The sequence below is a fragment of the Phyllobates terribilis genome, unplaced genomic scaffold, assembly GCF_046119375.1.
Source record: "Phyllobates terribilis strain yellow unplaced genomic scaffold, ASM4611937v1 Scaffold_12__6_contigs__length_324123572, whole genome shotgun sequence".
Taxonomy (NCBI): domain Eukaryota; kingdom Metazoa; phylum Chordata; class Amphibia; order Anura; family Dendrobatidae; genus Phyllobates; species Phyllobates terribilis.
In genome coordinates this window covers 159957529-159979106 of record NW_027362772.1, presented here as the reverse complement: position 1 = coordinate 159979106, position 21578 = coordinate 159957529, and the positions used below count along the sequence as shown (strand labels likewise).

General features: G+C 41.5%; 1 protein-coding gene across 1 annotated transcript in view; it reads left to right on the top strand.

The window, feature by feature from the left end:
* The first annotated feature begins 1187 nt into the window (after positions 1 to 1187).
* Positions 1188 to 21578, top strand: part of LOC141171740 (uncharacterized) — a 199764-nt gene continuing 179373 nt past the window's right edge. Inside the window, exons 1-6 of the mRNA XM_073655384.1 lie at positions 1188 to 1233; positions 3274 to 3456; positions 5270 to 5452; positions 5926 to 6108; positions 7923 to 8105; positions 8568 to 8750. Coding sequence (XP_073511485.1) covers positions 1188 to 1233; positions 3274 to 3456; positions 5270 to 5452; positions 5926 to 6108; positions 7923 to 8105; positions 8568 to 8750 — 961 coding nt within the window. The remainder of the gene's footprint in view (positions 1234 to 3273; positions 3457 to 5269; positions 5453 to 5925; positions 6109 to 7922; positions 8106 to 8567; positions 8751 to 21578) is intronic.

Genomic DNA, 21578 nt, shown 5'->3' with positions numbered 1-21578 from the left:
GTTAATCAGGAAGGAGGAGGCAGTAAGTTATTAGTAAATATGAATATATCTAGAAAACCTAACAGGTGGTGGGATATGTTTCACAATTGTTTTTACAAAGTCGTATGGTTAGAGAACACATTTTTTGCAATTCTATTGTTCATTTTTTGGAGGAAATGTCAACATTTGTCTTTCCAAAAATGGAATGAATTGATGTGAAAGGTAAAAAATGTACATAGGTTATGTTAACTGGCTTAGAAGGATAGATAACTGGTAAAGATTGGTGATGGTGGGTAGAAAAAAGCATAAAATTAAGGGTAAATTTAGAACATTATCTGAAGTAAATAAAGGTGAGAAGAAAAACATAACATTTCTCCAATGTATACTAAGGTAAGTACTGCAGGTGAAATAAGTATTGAACACGTCACCAATTTTCTAAGTAAATTGTGCTATTGACATGAAATTCTCACGAGATGTTGGCAACAACCCATCCAATCCACTTAGACAAAGAAATCAAAGAATAGATGTCCATAAATTAAGTTATGTGTAATAATGAGAAATGACACAGGGAAAAAGTATTGAACACGGTTACTGAAAATAATTAATACTTCGTCCAAATGCCTTTGCTGGTGATAATAGCTTCAATATGCCACCTGTATGGAGAAACTAGATGCATGCATTGCTCAGGTGTAATTTTGGCCCATTCTTCCACACAATCACTCTTCACGTCTTGAAGGTCCCATGGGCTCCTTCTGTGAACTCTGAACTTTAGTTCTTTTCCTAAATTTTCTATTGGATTTAGGTCCAGTGATTGGCTTGGCCATTCTATCAGCTTGATTTTCAATCTTTGAAACTAATTGAGAGCGTCCTTGGCTGTGTGTTTGGGATCATTGTATTGCTGGAATGTCCACCCTCGTTTTATCTTTATCATCCTGTCAGATGGCAGCAGATTATTTTTATCAAGCATGTCTCGGAACATCTCTACATTCATTCTTCCTTCAATTGCATGAAGTTTACCAGTGCCGTATGCTGAAAAACAGCCCCACATCATGATGTTCCCACCTTTAAACTTTATTGTTGGTATGGTGTTTTTGGGATGATATGCATTTTGGCCTCCAAACATGGTGTGTATTATGGCATCCAAAGAGTTCAATTTTGGTCTCATCAGACCAGACTATATTCTCCCAGTATTTCACAGGCTTGTCTAAATGTTGTTGAGGAAACTTGCACCTCTTTACGACCTTGGATATATAGGTATGTCCAAGGTCGTTTGCACCTCTTGGATGCAGACTCCAGCGCTGAGCCCCACATCTATCCCAGCACATGACAGCTGATCTTACTAGCTGTCATGTGCCTCTAACAGCCGCGTTTCAAATTGCGATCCACCAGAGGCTGTCAACATGTTAAATGCCACCTTCAATCTCTGACAGCGGCATTGAACTCGAGCACGCCATAAGCGCCTTACAAGAAGAGCCCATCGGCACCCCTGTGACGTGATCGCAGGCCTCGATGGGTTGTTATGACAGCTGTGAGGTCTGCAGAAGACCCTAGTGCTTGTCATTGCAGATCTCTTATGAATGCCGGTCCAAGGCGGGCGATCATAGGATATGATGATTTCTCATCCACATAGCAGGGCTAAAGTCCTGCTATATGTAGCACAAGCGATTGAATATTCGCAGCTTCTAGTCTCCTATGGAGACTATTGAAGCAAGTAAAAAGTAAAAAAAAAAAGTTTTAAAAAATATAAAAAAATAAAAAAAATTGATAAAAGTTCAAATCACCCCCCTTTTGCCCAATTCAAAATGAAACAATAAAAAAAATAAACGTTTGGTATTGCTGCGTTCAGAAATGTCCTATCTATCAAAATATAAACTAAAGTAATCCAATTGTTAAATGGCGTAAGGAGAAAAAAATTCAAATACCAGAATTACGTTTATTTTGGTCTCCACAACATTGCAATAAAATGCAATACCAGGAGATCAAAACATCATATTTTCCTCAAAATTGTATCAATAAAAATGTCAGCTCGGTGCGCAAAAATTCAGTCCTTACCCTGCCTCATAACCTGAAAAAATAGAGATGCTCAGAAAATGGCGCCATTTTCTTTTACAAATTTTGAAATGTTTCTTCACCGCTTAAATAAAAAAGAACCGATACATGTTTGGTATCTGAAAACTCATAATAACCTGGAGAATCATAATGGCAGGTCAGTTTTAGCATTTAGTGAACAAGGTAAAAAAAAAACAATTGTGGAATTGCACTTTTTTTGCAATTTCACCGCACTTGGAATTTTTTTCCCATTTTCCAGTACACTATATGGTAAAATCGATGGTTTCGTTCAAAAGTACAACTCGTCCCGCCAAAAATATCCCTCACATGGCCATATTGGCGAAAAAATTTTTTATGGCTCTGGGAAGAAAGGTGAGCAAAAAACAAAAACACAAAAACGGACAATAACAAGGTTGTGAAGGGCTTTGTATGGTGAGCATACATACAGGCCATGGAGGTTGAGTGCATTCCTTATAGTTTTCATTGAAACAATTGTACCTGCTGATTCCAGGTCTTTCTGTAGCTCTCCACAGGTGGTCTTTAGCTCTTGGACAACTATTCTGATAATCCTTTTCACTCCTCTGTCTTAAATCTTGCAGGGAGCACATAATTGTGACCGATTTATGGTGAAATTATATTCTTTCCACTTCTAAATTATGAACCCAACAGTGCTCACTGAAACGTTCAGTAGTTTGAACTTCTTCTGTAACCAATGCCATCAGTATGTTTTGCAACAATAAGGGTGTGAATGTCTTGAGACAGCTCACTGGTTTTACTCATCATGAGATGTTTCTTGTGTGGCACCTTGGTAATGAGACACCTTTTTATAGGCCATCAGTTGAACAAGCTGATATTATTTTTAACTAAGTGTCAGGATTGCTTTCTAATTATTGAGCTGATGTCATGACTTTCCATGGCTTTTTTCACATCTCTTTCTTCGTGTGTTCAATACTTTTTGATCTTGGAAATTCTCATTATTACGCATAACTTAATTTAAGGAGATCTAAGGTGATTTTTTTTGCCTGTGTGAATTGGATGAATTGTTACCGACATCTCGTGAGAATTTCATGTCAATAGCACGTTTAGAAATTGATTTACTTAGAAAATTGGTGACATGTTCAATACTTATTTCACCCTCTGTATATAATAGCCTTTCTGTGGTGTTGAGGTGACAGGTATTATTCTACTAAAAAAAAGGAGAAATAAGAAATGTTGTATGAAATGTTTTGTTTCCTTATATAACAGAAATTAATCTGGAAGGTGGAAACCTACAACTACCAAACCTAAATGTGGGGGGCTCGCTTGGTCAACAAGGTGGAAAAATTGAATTTGGCAGTGCTGGGGAGGCACATGCTTTTGGAATTAATGGAAATCAGGAAATTAATGGTGGACTTAATATAAATGGGATTAATCAGGATGGAGGAGGCAGTAAGTTATTAGTAAATATGAATATATCTAGATAAACCTAACAGGTGGTGGGATATTTTTCTTTGTTTTTTTTTACAAAGTTGTACGGTTAGAGAAAACATTTTTGCAATTATTTTGTCGATTCTTCGGAGGAAATGTCAACATTTGTTTTTCCCAAAATGGAATGAATTGATGTGAAAGGCAAAAAATGTACGTAGGTTATGGTAACTGGATTAGTTGGTAAAATAACTGGTAAAGTTGGTGATGGTGGGTAGAAAAAAAGCATGAAATTAAGGGTAAATTTAGAATATTATCTGAAGTAAAAATAATGATGACAAGGAAAACCTAACATTTCTTCAACGTATACTGCTGTAAGTACTGCGGGTGAAATAAGTATTGAACACGTCACCAACTTTCTGCATAAATAAATTTGTAAATGTGCCATTGACATGAAATTCTCACCAGATGTTTGTAACCACCCATCATATCCACTCAGGAAAGAAATCAACCCATAGATGTTCATAAATTAAGTTATGTGTAATAATGAGAAATGACACAGGGCAAAAGTATTGAACACGCTCACTGAAATTTATTTAAAACTTTGTACAAAAGCCTTTGTTGGTGATGACAGCTTTGAGACGCATCCTATATGGAGAAACTAGTCGCATGCATTGCTCAGGTGTGATTTTGTCCCATTCTTCCACACAAACACTATTGAAATCCTGAAGCTTCCGTTGGCTTCTTCTATGAACTCTGAGAGTTAGTTCTTTCCATAAATTTTCTATTGGTTTCATGACCAGTGATTGGCTGGGCCATTGTAGCAGCTTTATTTTCTTTCTCTGAATCCAATTGAAAGTTTCCTTGACTGTGTGTTTGGGATCATTGCATTGCTGAAATGTCCACCCTCATTTCATTTTCATCATCCTGGTAGATGGCAGCAATTTGTATCAATAATGTCTTGGTACATTTCTCTATTCATGCTTTCTTCAATTTCGTGAAGTTTGCCAGTGCCGTATACTGAAAAATAGCCCCACACCATGATGTTTCCACCTCCAAACTTCACTGTTGGTATGGTGTTTTGGGGGTGATATGTAGTATGGCTCTCTATGGGTGGTCTTTGTCTCTTGGACAACTTTTCTGATAATTCTTTTCACCCCTTTGTCTGAAATCTTGCAGGGAGCACCTGGTCGTGACCGGTTTATGGTGAAATTATGTTCTTTCCACTACTAAATTATGGCCCCAACAATGCTCACTGAAACATCTAGTAATTTAGAAATTCTTCTGTCACAAATGGCATCAATGTTTGAAACAATAAGGTTGCGAAGGTCTTGAGACAGCTCAATGGTTTTACCCATCATGAGATGTTTCTTGTGTGGCACCTTGGTAATGAAGCATTCTTTTATAGGCCATCAGTTGAACAAGCTGATATTTTATTTTACTAAGTGGCAGGATTGCTTTGTTATTACTGATAGATTTCAGATTGATGCTGTGACTTTGCATGGCTTTTTGCACCTTTCTTTCTTCATGTGTTCTATACTTTTTCCCTTTGTAATTTCTCATTATTATGCATAACTTAATTTATTGGCAGCTATGGTTTGATTTTTTTTTGCCTGTGTGGATTGGATGGTTTGTTACCGACATCTGGTGAGAATTTCATGTCAATAGAACCTTTAGAAATATATTTACTTAGAAAATTGGTGATGTATTCAATACTTATTTCACCCGTTGTATATAATAGCCTTTCTGTGATGTTGAGGTGATGGGAATTATTTTATTAAAAAAACGGAGAACTAAGGAATTTTGAATTAAATGTTTTGTTTCCTTATATAAACAGAAATTAACCTGGAAGGTGGAAACCTACAACTACCAAACCTAAATGTGGGGGGCTCGCTTGGTCAGCAAGGTGGAAAATTTGAATTTGGCAGTGCTGGGGAGGCACATTCTTTTGGAATTAATGGAAATCATGACATTAATGGTGGATTTAGCATAAATGGGATTAATCAGGAAGGAGGAGGCAGTAAGTTATTAGTAAATATGAACATATCTAGATAAACCTAAAAGGTGGTGGGATATTTTTCACAATTTTATTTCCAAAGCTATACAGTTAGAGAAAACACTTTTTGCAATTATTATTTTTTTTTTTTTTTTTGGGGGGGGGGTGGAAATGTCAACATTTCTTTTTCCCAAAATGAAATGAATTGACATGAAAGGCAAAATATGTACATAGGTTTTAACTAGCAATGGGTGGGGCTTAGTTGGTAAAATAATTGATAAAGATTGGTGATGGGTAAAAAAAAGCACGAAATTATGGATCAATTTAAAATAATTTAAAGTAAATAAATGGGAGAAGGAAAACTTAACACTTCTACAGTGTATATAAGATAAGTACATACTAGTCTTTCTGTGCTGTCGAGGTGATGGGTATTATTCTATTAAAAAAGGAGAACTAAGTATTTTTGAATGAAATGTTTTGTTTCCTTACATAAACAGAAATTAACCTGGAAAGTGGAAACCTACAACTACCAAACCTAAATGGGGGGGGCAGCCTTGGTCAACAAGGTGGAAAAATTGAATTTGGCAGTGCTGGGGAGGCACATGCTTTTGGAATTAATGGACAACATGAAATTAATGGTGGATTTAATATAAATGGGATTAATCAGGATGGAGGAGGCAGTAAGTTATTAGTAAATATGAATATATCTAGATAAACCTAACAGGTGGTGGGATATTTTTTTTTTTTTTTTTTTTAACAAAGTTGTACGGTTAGAGAAAAGATTTTTGCAATTATTTTGTCGATTCTTTGGAGGAAATGTCAACATTTGTTTTTCCCAAAATGGAATGAATTGATGTGAAAGGCAAAAAATGTACGCAGGTTATGGTAACTGGATTAGTTGGTAAAATAACTGGTAAAGTTGGTGATGATGGGTAGAAAAAAAGCATGAAATTAAGGGTAAATTTAGAATATTATCTGAAGTAAAAATAATGATGACAAGGAAAACCTAACATTTCTTCAACGTATACTGCTGTAAGTACTGCGGGTGAAATAAGTATTGAACACGTCACCAATTTTCTGCATAAATAAATTTGTAAATGTGCCATTGACATGAAATTCTCACCAGATGTTTGTAACCACCCATCAAATCCACTCAGGAAAGAAATCAACCCATAGATGTTTATAAATTAAGTTATGTGTAATAATGAGAAATGACACAGGGCAAAAGTATTGAACACGCTCACTGAAATTTATTTCAAACTTTGTACAAAAGCCTTTGTTGGTGATGACAGCTTTGAGACGCATCCTATATGGAGAAACTAGTCGCATGCATTGCTCAGGTGTGATTTTGTCCCATTCTTCCACACAAACACTATTGAAATCCTGAAGCTTCCGTTGGCTTCTTCTATGAACTCTGAGAGTTAGTTCTTTCCATAAATTTTCTATTGGCTTCATGACCAGTGATTGGCTGGGCCATTGTAGCAGCTTTATTTTCTTTCTCTGAATCCAATTGAAAGTTTCCTTGACTGTGTGTTTGGGATCGTTGCATTGCTGAAATGTCCACCCTCATTTCCTTTTCATCATACTGGTAGATGGCAGCAATTTGTATCAATAATGTCTTGGTACATTTCTCTATTCATCCTTTCTTCAATTTCATGAAGTTTGCCAGTGCCGTATACTGAAAAATAGCCCCACACCATGATGTTTCCACCTCCAAACTTCACTGTTGGTATGGTGTTTTGGCGGTGATATGTAGTATGGCTCTCTATGGGTGGTCTTTGTCTCTTGGACAACTTTTCTGATAATTCTTTTCACCCCTCTGTCTGAAATCTTGCAGGGAGCACCTGGTCGTGACCGGTTTATGGTGAAATTATGTTCTTTGCACTACTGAATTATGGCCCCAACAATGCTCACTGAAACATCTAGTAATTTAGAAATTCTTCTGTCACAAATGGCATCAATGTTTGAAACAATAAGGTTGCGAAGGTCTTGAGACAGCTCAATGGTTTTACCCATCATGAGATGTTTCTTGTGTGGCACCTTGGTAATGAAGCATTCTTTTATAGGCCATCAGTTGAACAAGCTGATATTTTATTTTACTAAGTGGCAGGATTGCTTTGTTATTACTGATAGATTTCAGATTGATGCTGTGACTTTGCATGGCTTTTTGCACCTTTCTTTCTTCATGTGTTCCATACTTTTTCCCTTTGTAATTTCTCATTATTATGCATAACTTAATTTATGGACAGCTATGGTTTGATTTTTTTTGCCTGTGTGGATTGGATGGTTTGTTACCGACATCTGGTGAGAATTTCATGTCAATAGAACCTTTAGAAATATATTTACTTAGAAAATTGGTGATGTATTCAACACTTATTTCACCCGTTGTATATAATAGCCTTTCTGTGATGTTGAGGTGATGGGAATTATTTTATTAAAAAAACGGAGAACTAAGGAATTTTAGATTAAATGTTTTGTTTCCTTATAAAAACAGAAATTAACCTGGAAGGTGGAAACCTACAACTACCAAACCTAAATGTGGGGGGCTCGCTTGGTCAGCAAGGTGGAAAATTTGAATTTGGCAGTGCTGGGGAGGCACATTCTTTTGGAATTAATGGAAATCATGACATTAATGGTGGATTTAGCATAAATGGGATTAATCAGGAAGGAGGAGACAGTAAGTTATTAGTAAATATGAACATATCTAGATAAACCTAAAAGGTGGTGGGATATTTTTCACAATTTTATTTACAAAGCTATACAGTTAGAGAAAACATTTTTTGCAATTATTTTTTTTTTTTGGGGGGGGGGGTGGAAATGTCAACATTTCTTTTTCCCAAAATGAAATGAATTGACATGAAAGGCAAAATATGTACATAGGTTTTAACTAGCAATGGGTGGGGCTTAGTTGGTAAAATAATTGATAAAGATTGGTGATGGGTAAAAAAAGCACGAAATTATGGATCAATTTAAAATAATTTAAAGTAAATAAATGGGAGAAGGAAAACTTAACACTTCTTCAGTGTATATAAGATAAGTACATACTAGTCTTTCTGTGCTGTCGAGGTGATGGGTATTATTCTATTAAAAAAGAACTAAGTATTTTTGAATGAAATGTTTTGTTTCCTTACATAAACAGAAATTAACCTGGAAAGTGGAAACCTACAACTACCAAACCTAAATGGGGGGGGCAGCCTTGGGCAACAAGGTGGAAAAATTGAATTTGGCAGTGCTGGGGAGGCACATGCTTTTGGAATTAATGGACAACATGAAATTAATGGTGGATTTAATATAAATGGGATTAATCAGGATGGAGGAGGCAGTAAGTTATTAGTAAATATGAATATATCTAGATAAACCTAACAGGTGGTGGGATATTTTTCTTTTTTTTTTTTTTAACAAAGTTGTACGGTTAGAGAAAACATTTTTGCAATTATTTTGTCGATTCTTTGGAGGAAATGTCAACATTTGTTTTTCCCAAAATGGAATGAATTGATGTGAAAGGCAAAAAATGTACTCAGGTTATGGTAACTGGATTAGTTGGTAAAATAACTGGTAAAGTTGGTGATGGTGGGTAGAAAAAAAGCATGAAATTAAGGGTAAATTTAGAATATTATCTGAAGTAAAAATAATGATGACAAGGAAAACCTAACATTTCTTCAACGTATATTGCTGTAAGTACTGCGGGTGAAATAAGTATTGAACACGTCACCAATTTTCTGCATAAATAAATTTGTAAATGTGCCATTGACATGAAATTCTCACCAGATGTTTGTAACCACCCATCAAATCCACTCAGGAAAGAAATCAACCCATAGATGTTTATAAATTAAGTTATGTGTAATAATGAGAAATGACACAGGGCAAAAGTATTGAACACGCTCACTGAAATTTATTTCAAACTTTGTACAAAAGCCTTTGTTGGTGATGACAGCTTTGAGATGCATCCTATATGGAGAAACTAGTCGCATGCATTGCTCAGGTGTGATTTTGTCCCATTCTTCCACACAAACACTATTGAAATCCTGAAGCTTCCATTGGCTTCTTCTATGAACTCTGAGAGTTAGTTCTTTCCAGAAATTTTCTATTGGCTTCATGACCAGTGATTGGCTGGGCCATTGTAGCAGCTTTATTTTCTTTCTCTGAATCCAATTGAAAGTTTCCTTGACTGTGTGTTTGGGATCATTGCATTGCTGAAATGTCCACCCTCATCTCATTTTCATCATCCTGGTAGATGGCAGCAATTTGTATCAATAATGTCTTGGTACTAGTGTTGAGCCACCCCCGTAGTATTCGAGTTCGGTTCGGTTCGTCGAACACCCGTGTGTTCGCCGAACTGTTCGTCGAACTGTTCGTCGAACACCTTCAAACACCGTTAAAACCAATGGCAGGCAAACAAAAACACATAGAAACACATAGAAAACACCTTCAAAGGTGTCCAAAAGCTGACAAACCGCTCAGAAGACACAACTAACACATGGAAAAGTGACAAGTACATATAGTCATGCGAAAAGAAAAGAGGTGGAGGAGTAAAAGGAGGGGGAGACACAGATATAGGCATGTCATGCCTTTCTAAAATCCAAAAAGTGAGAAGCCGACACGTTCAGTCCGCTCCTGCCCGTGCCAACTCCGTGTCGCCGGGTTTGTGCCTGACGGCCAGCCCCCCTCTCCCAATACTGGTGCCTGTCCACTGGTGGGTCGAGCGAGCCCCCCCTGTGGTGGAGGCAGCTCTAAGCTTTTTAATTTAAATTGTCTCTCTAATTTGAATGAATACACTTTAAATCCATTTACAAGGATCTACTGGAGGGCAAGTCTCATGCCAGCAGCCGCGTAATTCCAGCTCCAGTAGCGTCCACTAAAGCTGCTGCAGTTAAAAAGCTTTTATAAGGATCGAGCTTGGCTGTCCACCGCAAGGCATCCTACTGCCAGTCCCAGCCCCTATGCCTTGGGGTGCCTCCTGATGCTCTTCACTGAGTATCCCGTGGTCCCGAAGCATTTCCTTTGAAAAAATTAAGTGTCCAAACTACAGGTGGTGTAGCTTGCTTAACAGCCGGGATAATCCGCTGACTAGCAGACACTGCTACTAGGCACAAAGTATTTCCTGGGCTAGATGCAGTTAAAAATTTGTAATTAGATACTCTCATTGGATGCTGAGAAAGCATTCCATAGAGTCTCCTGGCACGCCATATATGATTCTCTTAAAAAGCTTGGGGTAGGGGTCTAGGGGACCCTTTTATAGCCAAAATCACAGCCCTGTATCACAATACGTCACCTAGGCTGAAGATAAATGGAACTGTAGCACCCTGAGGGCTCGGTTGCTACAGAGGTATTGCACCTCACCCAGAGGTGTGATATCTCACTCTCAGGTAAGGATGGAGTGTGGATCAGGACCCGACACCTGCATGCATTACACCACATTGCCGTGGGGCAGGGCGACCAATATGCCTCTGAGATGGGCACGACAGTCCCTGTCCCTGGCTGGAGTGGGGGGAGGGAACACTGAGGAAGGGGAACCCTGTAGTGCAGGAGCAGGGAGGAAGCAGTTCCTGGGTGCATTGAGAAGGGAGTATAAAAGGTGGGCACCATCTTAGTTCAGTGCAGAGAAGTCTGAGCAGAAGTGGCAGGGAGCAGGGGCTCTGCATGAGCTCTGCTCCGAAGGCGGGCCTAGTAACAGAGGCCCAGGCCTGGAAGAGGGAGAAGGAAGGAAGAGGAGCGGAGAAGGCTCCAGGAACGAGGAATGAAGGGATCCCAGGGGTGCGGACGGGCGAGTCGCCACCGCACGCCCGAATCCACCTGCGTGGAGGGGTCAGGCCAAAGGGGGAGACCGGTCCCCGAAACTAGTGGAGGCAGGAAACGACCCTCAGCTAGAAACCGGAGGCTGTGACATTTTAAGTGGCGCAGCCCCTCGCTACACCCGCTAGGAAGGCACCACATAGGGTCAGGGAAACTGGCGCCAAGTTTACCAAGAGGAGGCCCGAGGCAGCCGGACAGAAGGGTTGGTAAGAAAGGCCAGACAAAGGACACACAAAGGGGGTCCTGTGAAGCGCTCCAAAGTTATCTGGGAGTTGTCTGAGCCCCTCACCTGGTGAGCACAGTACGACGTGGGCAGCAGTTACCTGCAGACGTGGTCTGGATAATAAGAACTGTGAGTAAAGGCCCTGGACTGCATCACTGACTCCGTGTCGTTACTGCTGCTGCCCTGCACCATCACCCCCATCCTCCGCATACACTGCCCTGAGGCTATACTCCTCCCGTGGGGAGTTATGCTACGCTCTGCTGCAACCACAACACCAGCCTCAGCGGTCTGCCCTGCAGCGGCGGTTCACTCTGACCGCAATCCACGGGTGGCGTAGTCGGACATTTAAACATCAAAACCACATAAATAGTTCCGCCACTGGTTTGACCACCCTGAGCCACGGAACCGGGTCGCCGCCACGAAGACTACAACCACCAGCATCCACCAAAAAGGGTCCGGCTCCGGGTGTCCCAAGGCCCAGGGGGTGCATCAGAACATTTTCATCACCTTTCACAATCACCAATGGGACAAGGCAGGGATGTCCTCTGTCCCCTCTCTTATACATCCTAGTGACGGAGCACCTGCTCTCATCAATTCGCCATAACCCCAATATTAGGTGGATTGAGGTGGGAGGCACCGAGTACAAGTGCTTTCTATTTGCTGATGATGTCCTAGTATATATCACTCAATCACATATATCCATCCATGCTGCTATGGCTGAAATAGATCACTTTGTTACATGGTCAAATTTTAAAATCAATGCAGCGAAGTCTGAGGCCCTCGATGTCTCCCTCCCCAAATCCATATAGGATTCCATCCAGTCCAACTTTCCCTTTGCCTGGCCCTCACAGGGTATCAAATACTTAGGAATTCCTATTCATAGAGACCTCTCCCATCTATGTTATCTTAATTTTTGGGCCCTTTATTGAACAACTCCATACAGACCACGGTTGGCAAGTTAGAACTGTAAGATTCACTACGTGAACCACTGGTGTTTTGTGGAAAAGCACATGTACACTGTGTTCCAAATTATTATGCAAAAAGTGTTTAGGAGTGATAAGGGAAGAATTTGTTTGTTTGTCAGTTAAACTCATTGATGGTGATGTGTGTCAGGGCTCTTTATATCACTGTAAGCAATTGCAGACACCTGTGCTAATTAGTTTGGCAGGTGTGTCCAATGAAAGGCAAGACTACTTAAGAAGGCTGTCTCACATTATTAAGCAGCCTACATTTTCTGCCAAAATGGGAAAGAAAAAGGATGTGTCGGCTGCTGAGAAGCAACAAATTGTGGAGTGTTTAGGTCAAGGCATGACTACAATCAACATTGTGCGATGATCAGGATGAAGTGTCTTGGCAATCAAGAAGTATGTAGCTGATTCACAGTACACACGTGTGCGTGCTGATAAGGGCAAATTGAGGACTTTTTCCTACAGGCAATTACGTCAGGTTAAAAGAGCAGCGGCAAAAAGCGTTGTCATAGCAGCAGGCAAGTTTTTGAAGCTGCTGGTGCCTCCAACGTCCCCCGAACAACAAGATGCAGGGTCCTTCAGAGGTTTGCAGCTGTGCATACGCCATCTTGTCGACCTCCTCTATCCACTTCACACCAGCAGAAACGGCTCCAGTGGGCTAAACATTACATGAAGACTGATTTCAAAACTGTTTTGTTCACGGATGAGTGCCGTGCAGCGCTCGATGGTCCAGATGGATGGAGTGGAGGATGGCTGGTTGATGGACACCCCACGCAAACACGGCTACAGCGCCAACAAGGAGGAGGTGGAGTAATGTTTTGGGCTGGAATCATGGGGAGAGAGATTGTCGGCCCCTTTAGGATCCCTGAAGGCGCTAAAGATGAACTCCATAATGTATGTGGATTTTCTCAAACAGCACTTCCTGCCATGGTTCAAGAAGAAGAACCGTGTATTTCACAGCAAGATCATTTTTTTGCATGATAATGCACCATCTCATGCTGCACATAAAACATCTGCATCTCTGGCTGATATGGGCATAAAAGGGGACAAACTTATGGTGTGACCCCCATGCTCCCCTGACCTCTACCCCATTCAGAACCTCTGGAGCATCATCAAAAGGAGTGTCTATGATGGCGGGAGGCAGTTCACATCTAAGCAACAGCTCTGGGAGGGTATTCTGTCCTCATGCAAAACAATTGAAGCAGAAACCATCCAAAACCTGACAAATTCAATGGACGAGAGAGTTCAGAAGCTCCTTTCGAACAAGGGGTCCTATGTGAAAATGTAACATCACCTAGAATAAAGTTTTGAGTTGAAAACTGTTTGATTTCAGTTTCTAATAACCTGCTAATGCTTATAATTTCAAAAATGACCATTTTTTTGGTCTTTATTAAAATGAAAAGGTTGATCGAAAAGTTTGGGGGATCTAAGAGTGTGGCAACCCAGTAGTCATGATTACTTCGAATTCTGACAATATGAGGGTCATGTTGCAGGTAGTGCAACAAGAAGGCACTTATGTGTCTTGCGCATCTCGGAGCCCCAAAATTATTTTCCGGGCTAGATGCAGCTAAAAATTATTATTAATTTTAAATCTGGTGGAGCTTAGTATAGATGGCCTAATAGGATCAGTGCTGCACACTGCTACAAAGCCCAAATTATTTTCCAGTCAAGATACAGATAAACATGATTAGTAATTTTAAATCTGGTGGAGCTTATTATAGATGGCCTAATAGAATCAGTGCTGCACACTGCTACAAAGCCCAAATTATTTTCCAGCCAAGATACAGATAAACATGATTAGTAATTTGAAAGCTTAAAACGGTTGGTAGGGTGATTTTAACCAATCATCAAGCTTTTACTCTCCCCAGGATGACACAGGGGTAGAAAAGTCGTTTCGGATCCATGATTTGTTCATCTTTATGAACGTGAGTCTGTCTACATTATCAGTGGAGAGCCGCGTGCGCTTATCTGTCAGCACACCACCAGCAGCGCTGAACACACGTTCAGACAGAACGCTGGCTGCGGGGCATGACAAGATCTCCAAGGCGTAAGTGGCTAGCTCCGGCCATTTATCCAGATTGGAAGCCCAAAAAGAGCAAGGGTCCAGTGACACAGTCATGGCTTCAATGTTTACTTGGAGATACTCCTGTACCATCGTCTCTAGGCTTTGACTATGTGTCAGACTTCTTGTCTCCTGTGGCCTTGCAAAGGATGGGCTAAAAAAGTGGTGAAATGATTCCGCAAAATTGATGTTACCAGCAGATACTGTGGTTCTGTTACGGTTTGAGTGCTGAACACTTGACGGTCCCACGGTTGGCAAGTTGGAACTGTGAGATTCACTACGTGCACCACTGGTGTTTTGTGGAAAAGCACATGTAAGATTCTGCAACAGTCTCTGCTGATACTCCTGCATGCGTGCATCCCTTTCTATGGCAGGAATAATTTCTGCAAATTTACTTTTGTACCGGGGATCTAACAGTGTGGCAACCCAGTAGTCAGGATTATTTCTAATTCTCACAATTCGAGGGTCATGTTGCAGGTAGTGCAGCAAGAAGGCACTCATGTGTGTTGCGCATCCAGGAGCACCAAGTCCCTGTTGTGTTGGTGGCGAGGTAACAATCATGCTTCCTTCCTCTGTCCTCTCCCCCCAACCTCGCACAACAGAAATGTGATCAAGGTCTCCCTCATCTGATGAGTCTTCCATCAGTTCGTCCTCCACTTCTTCCTGGGCTCCTGCACCTTCCTCACTAGTTTGGCTGCTACCATGCGCCCTGGTAAAACCATCTCCCCCACCCTCACATGCCTGCCGCCTTGGTGCTGCCGACCGTCTGGACCTTGCAGATGTTAGCCCTTCCGCATACAACTCCTCCTCCTCTACTTCCTCCACCTCCTCTTGTGCCACCACCTGACTCCGAATTCTGTTTAACATGTGCTCCAGCATGTAAATCACTGGAATAGTCATGCTGATAATGGTATCGTCAGCACTAAACATCTTCGTCGCCATTTCAAAACTGTGCAGAAGGGTGCATAGGTCCCTGATCTGAGACCACTCCTCCAGCGTGATTTGCCCCACCTCTGGATCTCGTTGGCCCAGGCTATACGTCAGAACGTATTGCACCAGGGCTTGTCGGTGCTGCCACAGTCGCTGCAACATGTGCAGAGTTGAATTCCACCGGGTAGGCACATCGCATTTTAGCCGGTGAAGTGGCAGGCCCAACGACTTCTGTAGAGATGTAAGTCGCTGAGCTGCGGGATGCGAACGGCGGAAGTGAGCACACAGTGACCGTGCCCTCTGCAGAAGGCCATCTAGTCTGGGATAGTGGGCTAAAAATTGCTGGACAACCAGGTTCAACACGTGAGCCATACAAGGCACGTGTGTGACATTGTCCCGGCGAAGGGCCGCACCCAGGTTTGCAGCATTGCCGCACACGGCCTTCCCTGGTTTCAGGTCCAGTGGAGACAACCATTCATGAAATTGGTTCTCCAGAGCTGACCACAACTCCTCAGCTGTGTGACTCACATTTCCCAGACATTTCAAAGTAAAAACCGCCTGATGACGTTGAGCCCTACTGCCAGCATAGTAAGGAGGTGTGCAGGATCCCTTCTGCGCAGTTAGAAAGCTTGTGGCATGACCAGACAGGCTTTGGGTGCAGGTGGAAGACCGAGAGGAGGTTGAGGAGTCAGAAACAGTGGAGGAACTTTGACATAAAGAGGATTGACGCACAACTCGTGGGGACGGCAAGACTTGGACAGCAGCCCCTTGTCCTGCTGTCACCATAGTTACCCAGTGCCCAGTCAGCGACATGTAACGCCCCTGTCCATGCCTACTCGTCCAAGTGTCTGTGGTGAAATGCACCCTGTCACACACAGAGTTTCTCAAAGAAGCGGTGATGTTGTGTGCGACATGCTGGTGGAGCGCAGGCACACCTTTCTTTGAGAAGTAGTGCCAACTGGGCATCTGGTACTGGGGCACTATGACGGACATAAGGTCTCCAAAATCCTCTGTGTCCACCAGGCGGAAAGGCAGCATTTATGTAGCCAAGAGCTTGCAGATGGTGAAATTCAACCTCTTAGCTTTCTCATGGCTAGGAGGAAATGGTCTTTTACTTGTCCACATCTGAGGGACCGAGGGCTGGCTATTGTGCTTAGACGGGGTTGATAAGGGTGTCCCCGGCAAACTGCCGGTCTGTGAGGAAGATGCAGGCGGACATGTTAGGTTGCCTTGATCCAAAGGTGGTGCTATCGATGTCGGACAGCGCTCAACACCAGCTGGTGTTACCACCTCCAAAGAAAATGATGACCTGCCAATCACGCTGGCTGTTGCGGGTAAAGAGGTGGCAGGTCTGCGCCCCAAAACAGGTGTGACTGCTGTCCCCCCAGTCACAGAGGATGAAGAGGCTGCGGATGCACAAGATATGGCAGACGGTGGTTGGCCCGGCCGGCTAGGCCGCATTGTAGCACACTGAGCTTCCCACTGCAACTTATGCTTCATGTCCATGTGCCGGTTCATGCATGAAGTACTCAAACTATGTATTTTTTGGCCTCTACTTAGCTTTTGCTGACAAATGTTACAGATAACACGAGTTGGGTCATCTTTATCGATCTGAAAAAATGCCCAGACTATGCAAGGCTTAGCACCCATGCGACCTGAAGAGCCACCACGACTTGTGGTGAGAGGCAGAGTTGTGTTTGAGGATGCAGTTGTTGACGTGCTTCCAGTACTACGTCTCTGTCCAGGAAGGCGCAACCTGACCTCGTCGTCACTAGCATCTTCCTTCACCTCCTCTGCTGACCTCATCTCTTGGCTGACTGTGGGTTGACAGTAAGTGGGATCTCCAACCTCATCATCATCACCCTGTGCGTTATCACACCCGTCGTCCTCAGAGCCAACCTGTTCCTGCCCTGACAAAAAACTAAAGTTGTCGCTCCAATCAGGTATTTGAGTCTCATCATCGTCTTCCTCATTGTCTCCACCAACAGGAGTTACAGTTTGGGAATGAGGGTCTACATTATGGTCAGAACCTTCTGCGTCTGGTCCTGGATCCGACTCATAAAGATTCTGGGCATCAGTGCAGATCATTTCCTCGTCTGGATTCACAGAAGCGCTGGAGTCGACCTCTGATTCCCAGGCTATAGTATGAGTAAACAGCTCTGCAGACTCAACCATCTGTTCTACCTCATACTCAGACGGGCAGCTTGAGATTTGGGAGCTGTGAGGAAGCAAGTGCGATTGGGGTGACACCTTTGAGGACTGGAGTATTTGTGATGTTGAAGTTGATGTGGAGGAGAGCCCACTTAAAGGAGCACTTGATATCCGTTGAAGCACCTGCTGTTTTTGTGCCTCATCTGGAATTTGTAGCGATTGGCGTGGCCGCAAGAAAGGGATCTTATCACATTGTCCGATAAAAGAAGTAGACATTTTAGTTTGGCTGGAAGATGGTCTTTCTTCTGCAGATATTACTGTTGCTTTAACACCTGCCCCACGGACACAACCTTTTTTCCCCTTCCCAACACGCCTATTCCCCTTTCCACCAGCAGCAGGCCTTTTTCCACTCATTTTGGTGGTTAACTAATTCACAACTCTGGAGTTGTTTGCACAAAAAAACAATGGATGGGAACCGAGCAGAGCTGAGTGGCCAAACTGTGGTATTAGGCAAAAACTATTGGCTGGGTTAGATGCAGAAAAATATTATATTCAATTTGCAACCTGATGGAGGTCAGTATAGATGGACTAATAGAACAAGTCCCACACACAGCTAGAAGCCCAAATATTTTTTCAGAGGTAGATGCAGAAAAAAATTGTATTCAGTTTGCAACCTGATGGAGGTCAGTATAGATGGACTAATAGAACAAGTCCTACACACAGCTAGAAGCCCAAATATTTTTTCAGAGGTAGATGCAGAAAAAAATTATATTCAGTTTGCAACCTGATGGAGGTCAGTATAGATGGACTAATAGAACAAGTCCCACACACAGCTAGAAGGCCAAATATTTTTTCAAAGCTAGATGCAGATAAAAATTATTTTTAATTTGCAACCTGATGGAGGTCAGTATAGATGGACTAATAGAGAAAGTCCCACACACTGCTAGAAGGCCAAATATTTTTTCAGAGCTAGATGCAGAAAAAAATTATATTCAGTTTGCAACCTGATGGAGGTCTGTATAGATGGATTAATAGAACAAGTCCCACACACAGCTAGAAGTCCAATATTTTTTCAGAGGTAGATGCAGAAAAAAAATATATTCAGTTTGCAACCTGATGGAGGTCAGTATAGATGGACTAATAGAGAAAGTCCCACACACTGCTAGAAGGCCAAATATTTTTTCAGAGCTAGATGCAGACAAAAAATTATTTTTAATTTGCAACCTGATGGAGGTCAGTATAGATGGACTAATAGAGAAAGTCCCACACACTGCTAGAAGGCCAAATATTTTTTCAGAGCTAGATGCAGATATAAATTATTTTTAATTTGCAACCTGATGGAGGTCAGTATAGATGGACTAATCGAGAAAGTCCCACACACTGCTAGAAGGCCAAATATTTTTTCAGAGCTAGATGCAGAAAAAAATTATATTCAGTTTGCAACCTGATGGAGGTCAGTATAGATGGACTAATAGAACAAGTCCCAAACACAGCTAGAAGCCCAAATATTTTTTCAGAGGTAGATGCAGAAAAAAAATATATTCAGTTTGCAACCTGATGGAGGTCAGTATAGCTGGACTAATAGAGAAAGTCCCACACACTGCTAGAAGGCCAAATATTTTTTCAGAGCTAGATGCAGACAAAAAATTATTTTTAATTTGCAACCTGATGGAGGTCAGTATAGATGGACTAATAGAGAAAGTCCCACACACTGCTAGAAGGCCAAATATTTTTTCAGAGCTAGATGCAGATATAAATTATTTTTAATTTGCAACCTGATGGAGGTCAGTATAGATGGACTAATAGAACAAGTCCCACACTTCTAGAAGGCCAAATATTTTTTCAGAGCTAGATGCAGAAAAAAATTATATTCAGTTTGCAACCTGATGGAGGTCAGTATAGATGGACTAATAGAACAAGTCCCACACACAGCTAGAAGGCCAAATATTTTTTCACAGGTAGATGCAGATAAAAATTATTTTTAATTTGCAGCCTGATGGAGGTCAGTATAGATGGACTAATAGAGAAAGTCCCACACACTGCTAGAAGGACAAATATTTTTTCAGAGCTAGATGCAGACAAAAAATTATTTTGAATTTGCAACCTGATGGAGGTCAGTATAGATGGACTTATAGAGAAAGTCCCACACACTGCTAGAAGGCCAAATATTTTTTCAGAGCTAGATGCAGACAAAAAATTATTTTTAATTTGCAACCTGATGGAGGTCAGTATAGATGGACTAATAGAGAAAGTCCCACACACTGCTAGAAGGTCAAATATTTTTTCAGAGCTAGATGCAGATAAAAATTATTTTTAATTTGCAACCTGATGGAGGTCAGTATAGATGGACTAATAGAGAAAGTCCCACACACTGCTAGAAGGCCAAATATTTTTTCAGAGCTAGATGCAGAAAAAAATTATATTCAGTTTGCAACCTGATGGAGGTCAGTATAGATGGACTAATAGAACAAGTCCCACACACAGCTAGAAGCCCAAATATTTTTTCAGAGGTAGATGCAGATAAAAATTATTTTTAATTTGCAACCTGATGGAGGTCAGTATAGATGGACTAATAGAGAAAGTCCCACACACTGCTAGAAGGCCAAATATTTTTTCAGAGCTAGATGCAGACAAAAAATTATTTTGAATTTGCAGCGTGATGGAGTTCAGTATAGATGGACTAATAGAGCAAGTCCCATACACTGCTAGAAGGCCAAATATTTTTTCAGAGCTAGATGCAGAAAAAAATTATATTCAGTTTGCAACCTGATGGAGGTCAGTATAGATGGACTAATAGAACAGGTCCCACACACTGCTAGAAGCCCAAATATTTTTTCAGAGCTAGATGCAGAAAAAAATTATATTCAATTTGCAACCTGATGGAGGTCAGTATAGATGGACTAATAGAATGATGCTATGCCCAAAAGATTTTACTTCACTAGGTGCAGTAAAAAAATTGGTATTCTATACACAGGTGGTATATCTTGCAACACAGATAGGCTACTCCACTGACTAACACACTCTGCAATAGGCCAAAAAGGATTAGCTTTGCTAGATTCAGCCAAATGCTGTGAAAAAAACTTGCACAGCACTGGCACAGACCTGCCTGGCAAAAACTGATAGGAACTGATGTAACCTAGTCCTGAAAAGGACTGCAATTACAATTAGTCTTTACTCCCACAATCTATCTATTTAAGAGCACAGACCTGCCTGATTAAAGTCGTAGGAAATGCTGTAACCTAGTCCTTAAAAGGACTGCAATCACAACTATTCCCTACTCCCAAGCTATCTGTAGATTTGTGCAAAAATTGGCTTGAAATTAACAAGGTATAGCGCACACAGCAACAGCGGTGCCGTCTAACACGCAGCTGCAGCAGTGAGAAAATGGTGGCGACGGGGAAAATGGCTTGGTCTTATAGGGCAAGGACATGTGACATACACTGCCAATGACACATGCCCTTGCTTGTGTGAAAAAAAGCACTTCGCTCCGTGTGTGCGCTGCTGATAGGCTGACAGATTGCACCTCCCCACTGCAAATGCGGGAAAGAGAAAAAAAAATGGAAATCTTCATTATTCCTGCAGAGATCCATCCCCTGCCCCTCCCCCCACCCCGCTGTACACTCAAACTGCGTATTAACATTAATTTTCATCATTACTGAGAAAAAATCCAGTTATGATTTTGGTGCACGAACAGTTATCGAACATAACCTCGAACAGCCGAATTTTTCTCAAATCGTTCGTGTTCACCGAACGGCTCGAACACCGCCCAAAACGGCTCGAATTTGAGATTGGCGAACAGTTCGAGTCGAACAACGCTCATCTCTACTTGGTACATTTCTCTATTCATCCTTTCTTCAATTTCATGAAGTTTGCCAGTGCCGTATACTGAAAAATAGCCCCACACCATGATGTTTCCACCTCCAAACTTCACTGTTGGTATGGTGTTTTGGGGGTGATATGTAGTATGGCTCTCTATGGGTGGTCTTTGTCTCTTGGACAACTTTTCTGATAATTCTTTTCACC